This window comes from Physella acuta, unplaced genomic scaffold (genome assembly GCF_028476545.2).
Source record: "Physella acuta isolate Inbredline_101_S28 unplaced genomic scaffold, ASM2847654v3 ptg000605l, whole genome shotgun sequence".
In the NCBI taxonomy this organism is placed as follows: Eukaryota; Metazoa; Mollusca; class Gastropoda; family Physidae; genus Physella; species Physella acuta.
In genome coordinates, this window is record NW_026732124.1 from 279646 (window position 1) to 287500 (window position 7855).

A 7855-nucleotide genomic window follows, 5' to 3' on the forward strand; every position below is an offset into this window, starting at 1 on the left:
GGAACCTGGCATAAGTTGGGGTAGCTAAACAAAATACATAGCGCAGCATTTGTCAAGAGTCCTTTATATTATTTTGAAAACAATATCAGCTTTATTTTACACCAATAAATATTGTATGGATGAAAAGTAATTCCTTCCTCCTTTTATTCATACTTAGCATTGAATGTAGATAATGGTTTAGTTTTACCGTTTAAAATCCTTCTCATTTTTTAATGGTCCCTATCGATTAGCTGTACAACTTTTCCGTAAAGCGAGAATCACGACAAACCATTTTTTTACAGTCAGGGTCTTGATTACTGTTAGGTTTAGGTTTATGATTATATAATATAGGCTTATGTTTACGTTAGGACTAGGGAGAGGTTTATAGTTTATCGTAAAGGTCGGTATTGGTGAGTAAGAAATATCGAAAAATATCCAACATCCGCGGTCATCTAAATCTATTTCAACAAAAACATAATCTTTAGTTCAACATGAATTATTTTAGAGTCGATATACTTATAATTTTGGAAAATTCGCCAACCCCCATACGCAGAGGAAAATGTTTAAAACATGTTGTACTAGTCAAGGACTACATGGTTTAAGCAAGGTGCTATAGGAGACGTTTGCGGGTTTAAAGGTTGATGTTATAGGACAGGGGTCTCCAAACTACGGCCCGCGGGCCGTATGCAGCCCGCGAAGTCCTTTTATCCAGCCCGCTGAGATCTTTTTGTCTAAGGAAAAACCGTTTGTTGGTGATGGCTGAGGAACTTTGCCCAGAACAATCAAAGACATGCCTGGAAGAAACTAACCCCCAAACTGAAATTTGATAGGTAATGCGGCCCTCGGACTAAAAAGTTTGGAGTCCCCTGTTATAGTAGACGGTTACAGGCGTAAAACTTGATGATATAGGAGGAGCTTACAGGTTTAAATCTTGATGTTATAACCGGCTTAAAGCTTGATCTACTAGCAGGCGATCTAACGTTTAAAGTTCGACGTTCTAGCAGACGATCTAACGTTTAAAGTTCGACGCTCTAGCAGACGATCTCGGGCGTTGAGTTTGATGTTTACTTGTAAGGACGACCGACAGACGTTTCAAATATTGACGCCTTTCATGTCTTCGTCTTAAAGAAAGATTATTTGTTTACCTTGATTTGATTGGTTGCTCGGTATCGATACCAGTGAGAACTAGTACATATCGCTTTAGGGGGTAGGCGAGGGGTAGTTTGTACTAAAAATAGATGTTACGGTGGGGACATGAGAATCAATATGTGTCACACTACAGATGTTAGATATGTGCACATCAAACGCAACATCTCGAGCAGTAGAATATTCTCTTCGGTGGTTAGCCATACCACTATTTTAAAAATCTAGAATCGATGTGAAGTTCAGGGCTAGGGTTATGCTTGGATTTTGGTCTATTCACATTCATCAATAAATATAAGGTTTAGATTAGGGTTTGAGTAGTTCACGGCTAGGGTTATGCTTGGCTTTTGGTCAATTCACATTCAGCAGTAAATATAAGGTTTAGATTAGGTTAGGGTTCGGGTAATTTAATTACGGTGGTTTACGGTACAGGTAATTATTAGCTGTACTAATAACTGAGACAAATATAAAATTATCAGGTAACCAGGGTAGAAAATTGCAGTGCATTTAAAATTGTTTTAGTCTAAGTGTGGGAGTTTTCATCTTTTTATAGAGTAGATACTATCGCCTTAGGATATGGTATAGGATATATATGATAGATTGTAGAGTAATATTGCCGAATCATTATCGAGCAGATAATTCTCACAAGGTATGAAGAATTTTAGAGTTGATATCGCAGGCTTATTATCTAGTAGATATTGTCACCTAATGATATAATAAACTGTAAAGTAGATCATTATCATCATCATTCATGTAGATTCCTTGTGGAGCATATGGACACACTTACTCCTCATTCGTATAGGGTTTTGGGCGATTATCCATGAGATTCTGGTTACATATGCTTCACTGACAACTGATCTTGTCCAAGCTTGTTTTTGACTATCTACTTTTTTCTTTACTTGAGGATTCAATTTTCAATTTTTTTTACTGTGTTGTTTGTTGGTTTGCGCAAGGTATGTCCAATTTATCCCCAGTTACGCTCTTATAAAGTAGGTATTGTCGACTTAACAAAGAGTAGATACTATCACTTTATCATAGAGAATAGGAAAGCTGGTCAAATGTAGGGAGATACTTTTTTTCAATTATGGCGACGTTTTGAGATTTAAACGATATTTCTTGATGTTTTAAAAACTATTTTGAAATAATTTGAAGCCATGGTATTTTTTAATAAATATTAATTATATGAAAGTGGGTGTGGATTGGTTGGGTTGGCAAACCAGTAAACACAATTTAAAATGGACAATGCCCCATATCTGTGGCTGGATTTGTCGCTAAACAACAACAACAACCATACTAGCGTGACATTCTGTGTCTTTCATGGTAAATTAATTTGAAGCCAAAGCACTATTAGTATATCAGCTTTAAACGTGTTTGTAGGTAAAGGGGTCTTAAAACGGCTTCGATTTTTCCGCTGAACACATACATCATAGAAGAAGCCATTTTGTGAGATCGGGGTCATTTCCGGCGACAGGAAGTTACTCTCAGCCATGAAATCAAAACGCCATGAAACAATAGGAGGGTCAAGGTCGCACCGGAAACACGGGCCATCTTCTCGTGAATTCTCGTGTATCATGTCAAGGCTCGTAGGTTGCTGTAAAACTATTAAAAATACTCTCCCTTTAGTCGTACCACTGTAATCGAAGCATGATATCGCCAAAACGATACTTTAACTTTTAATCTAACTATAACGCTAATAGCAGTAAAACCTCCATAATATTCACCATATTACTTGGTGCCATTAACAGAAATTACTAGAAAGGATACTAATGAAAGCTAGAGATTATGTTTTCATTTGTCCTTGAGCCCTAATCAAATAGCTTATACCAACAATAATAAAACTCTTTTCCTCTTAAGATGAGGATTAATCAAGATTATGAACAAGCAAAAAGAGTTATGATTTTTGGACTAAAAAATGACCATTCGTAATGGATTAAGATTTATAAGGGAAATTATACCGCAATTATTCCACACAGTCTAGATATTGGTTTCATTTTAAAAATGGATTGGAATTAGTATTAATCCTTATTTTTAAAATGTAGGCGATAAAATGGTCGACTTTAGGGACAGAGCAAAATATTTTTGTCACATCTCACAAAAATAACCCCTCATTGCTGTAACCACATCGTCATCTCGCACAATACACATGCATTCATGAAAAAAAATTATTCACCATCTAGCATTAATTTGGGCATCTTGTTGCACAAAAAAGAATCATCGGCTATCTTTTTTTATAATTTTGTTTTAAGATATTAATTGCCTACTCGCAAAATATTAATCAGCATCTCACAAAATATAATTCGCCATCTCGTTCGGTATCATTGGCCATCTCGCAAACTATCATTCGTCATCTCACAAAACATTATTCGTCATCTTGCTAAATATTATCCACCATCTTGTAAGATATTATTCGCCTTTTCGCGAAATATCATTCGCCATCTCGCGAAATATCATTCGACATCTCGTAGAATATAATTCGCCATCTCGCGAAATATCATTCGCCAACTCGCAAAATATCATTCGACATCTCGTAGAATATAATTCGCCATCTCGCGAAATATCATTCGACATCTCGTAGAATATAATTCGCCATCTCGCAAAATATCATTCGCCATCTCGTAGAATATAATTCGCCATCTCGCAAAATATCATTCGCCATCTCGTAGAATATAATTCGCCATCTCGCGAAAAATCATTCCCCAACTCGCAAAATATCATTGGCCCTAGCAAAGAATCACTAGCCATCTCGCTAAATAAAACCCCTGGCGATCATTTGCAAATCACTCGCGAGACAAATTTCTCCGCAGACATTCCTCCCAGACAAACAAATCACTCATCATATCACAACCACCCCCACTCAATCCACCCTCCCAGCCCCTCCTCATTTTTTCCCAGTTTGACAGATAAATTCTCAAAGCCCCGCTCCCCCCGGGCCAGATAAGGATCTATAGCCTATTCACCGTACGACCATAATGAGGTTTAAAGAAATACACTGAGCCACCGGCCCGCTGTGGGGATTGATGAGCCATCATACCGGATCCCGCCCGTCCGTCTTTATATTCTGATTAAACGCTGGAGGTATTAAAAAAAAAGAAGCGCCCCCTAGGTTCGGCTTATCAGCTAATGTTATCAAATACCGGTCAGACGTCACTTCCGATTCATGTTACATACAGACTGCTGGAGGGAAGAATTTGGCTCAACGGGAACTTTGCGCGCTATGCCACCACACCGATATTATCTTGGCGTCAGCGGTTTATGGAGAGGAGAAGGAAGAGGAAAAAATTCTTAATCATAAAATTATAATCAGCATTAGGTAAAAAAAAAAGATATGAGCGAATCGTTATAAGAATTGGTGTTCGCTGATGAAGATTTTTTTTTTTTTTGAGACGTAGATTTTGTTTTATGAGTAATTTTTTTTTTTTAATATACAAAATTATTTTTAAAAATGAAGATTAATAAGAAAATTGTATAAATGTTTTATTGCAAGAATTGAATGAATACATTATTTTTAAAATCAAAATAGCGCGAAATACATGGTAAATTAAGTAAATATATTAAAGACAACAATTTTTCAAAAAATATTTTAAACAAAATATCGTAAAATAAAAAACGAAAATAATTCTGTAAAATTAAACTTTTTTAAAATCAGAAGGTAAGATAGTAGAGATATGAGTTATCTTTTTAATTTCCCAATCTCCAATTACTGTAATATTACATACATCTTGCGCAATTAAAACCACTTGTTAAAAACCATGTATAAGTTATGTATACAGATTTTTGAATAGTTCTTGCGGCTTCTTTAGTGTCGTGTAAATTCAACACTTTCTACTATTTAATGACGGTCAATCGTTTACTATAACTTAACCCTCAACTATGTTGTGTGTTTTTATATTGTCCCTTACAATAACTTTTCAAATCTCTAAAATTCTTAAAAACCTCTCTCTACTACACTACACACCGGGCAGTCCCTGCCATAACTACATGCCTCCTTCTAACTCTTGCTTTGATAACATATACAACAGTCGTTTAACACGTTGATCTGTGTCGTACGTTTTTCTTGTCAACTCATTCTCTGACATCATCAAGTTAGCTTCACTCCACCCCCCCCCCCTTCTCATAACCCCAAGCTTCGTTCTCCTCCAAAGCAACCGTCACATCCCACGCAGCCCTTTGCCCCCTCCTAGCCCCTTCCCCATCACTTAACCCCCACCCCACCCCTACCCAGCAATCACTCCCACCCCACCCCTACCCAGCAATCACTCCCAACCCTCCCCCTCCCTCCCCTTCTGTTCCCACCTCCTCGCCCCCGTACCGTTTTCACGGTTGACATGTTGACAAAATACTGCTCAAACTGAATTACCCAAACGCCACCAGCCATGCGTGAGTTCGATTGAACTGTCTGTAGCTGCTCACTCCCCGACAACAAACTTTACTTTCAAATTTCAATGGTCAGTTATCGACCGGTCACGTGACTATTTTTTTCTCTCTGGCCTAACATTTTTTCATTTAAAAAAATAAATGTGTATAAACGTAATGTATACGCATGAACTACTACGTACTCTTTTATGTTGTTTGTAAAAATACTTTGGCTTAGCGATTATCGCAGTTAATAAACGTAGACGTGAATACTAAGCGGTTTTCAGACGCGATTAGCCTAAATATAAAACTAAGTCAAAAATTAATATTTAGTAAGTAAGTCATTAACACAATTGCTTTCTTTAAATCTTATATATATATATATATATATATATATATATATATATATATATATATATATATATATATAAACTGAAAAGTCAGTTATACTGCACACTCCCATTTACAAAGGTCGTGAACTCCCATGCCCTGATGTACTCAGTTATAAAGGTCGTGAAATGTTTTATACACAAAGGTCATAAAACCTAACATACTTAAAGGTCATGAACTCTCGTGCACTGATGTACTCAGGCATGTACTAAGGTCGAATACTGGGCAATACACAGAGGTCATATACTATCAGAGGCGTAGCGAGGGCCGGACGGGGGGGGGGGTGCAAGTCGCACCGGGTGACACCAAATTGCCAAATTTTCAGAAGAAAAATTATTTTTTTTGCCTGTCCCATTTATAATTTTAAGTACAAATTTAGTATTTTATATAGATATATACTTTGTTTCTTGTGGGGGGGGGGGGTGACACCACGAAGCGCCGCACCGGGTGACACCCGACCTAGCGACGCCACTGTATACTATACAAAAAGGTCGTATACTGGGTTTACACATAAGGTCAAACACCGAGCAATACTTATAGTTTATATACTGGGCAATACACAAAGGTCATATACCGAGCAATACTTATAGGTCATGTATTCAGCTGTAGAGAAAGGTCATCTCCCTCTATACCCAGGTCAAGCTGACCTGATCAGACGGATGTAGCAAGCACCGAGTGGTCGTCTGTGACGTCATGATGAGATGGGTGGGGTGGGGGGGGGGGCTGTCCTCTCGTGATGGGGGACCTGTCCTCCCGATCCAGACGTGATTAATTACACCCGGCCCTTACACCCGGCCCTTACACGCCGTCCTTACATCAGACTAGAGCCCAGACAAATTTCTGAGAGTGAAGCAGCCAGGAGAGGGAGGAGGGAGAGGGTGAGGGGTGGGGGGGAGGGGTGTTGCTATCTAAGAAAGGTTTAAAGACCGAAACATGTCACTCTATTAAATACAACACAAAAAAAAAGAATTAAATGTATGTTTTTTTTTTCTTCAATAACTCTTCGTTTAAACTTTTTCATACAGCTCCTCTAGATTACACACATAACTGTGATAAAATGTTTAAAATAGCTGTTAATCGTCCAAATATGAAGGCTGCCAAATTTAATTTTAAACGGGTATCCGATTGTTACATCCACTACAGAATGGGTACCCGAATTTTTCATCCATTATATTATATTAAGGGTACTCAAATGTTACAAAGTATGCATATAGGAACAGAATGTTACACATACGACAGTAAAGGTACCCGAATTTTACATCCACTATATTATATGAATAGTACTTAAATGTTACATGTCATACAGTATGGGAACCGAATGTTACACCTACAACTGTAAGGGTACCCGAATGTTACACCTACGTCAGTAAGGGTACCCGAATTTTACACCTACGACAGTTAGGGTACCCGAATTTTACACCTACGACAGTTAGGGTACCCGAATGTTACACCTACGACAGTAAGGGTACCTGAATGTTACACCTACGACAGTAAAGGTACCCGAATGCAACAGCTGTCAAAGACTTGGGTATTCCCGAATTTAAAGAGCCATCTAAAAACATGAAGTATACGGCTGAAAGCTCATCATTGATTCCAGAAACGTTCACAACAGTTTCCCTTAAACGAAGGGATTCCTTGTGCTTAGTGTAAATTTAGATTTATGGTGTGCTCTGGTGTTGCTTTGATTATTGTGTGTCATGACGTAATAAATATGAAATGGTGCAGTCTCATGTCATATATGACAACGCATATAAAAATCATTATCCAATGCTTGTAGCCACATTTGATCAACAGACTACCCATCTTCCACCCCAACACCCCCCTCCACCTCCCCGCACTCACACACATACAAAAACCCTAAAACAGCCAATCTCTTTCCTTACTACAATTTTTTATTTCTCCCACAGAACGCACCGTTTTACCTGCATGAAATTCATCAATAGGAGTGAAAACGTTGTACAGGTTTATGAAGGTGGGTTCCCTCTGTTGC

The 7855-nt window shown here is 38.0% G+C and overlaps 1 protein-coding gene across 1 annotated transcript in view; it reads left to right on the forward strand.

Annotated features, from left to right (window-relative positions):
- LOC131947740 (uncharacterized) overlaps nt 1–7855 on the forward strand; it is a 58978-nt gene that overhangs the window by 17130 nt on the left and 33993 nt on the right. Inside the window, exon 4 of the mRNA XM_059309022.1 lies at nt 7773–7837. Within this exon, the coding sequence (XP_059165005.1) occupies nt 7773–7837 (65 nt within the window). The remainder of the gene's footprint in view (nt 1–7772; nt 7838–7855) is intronic.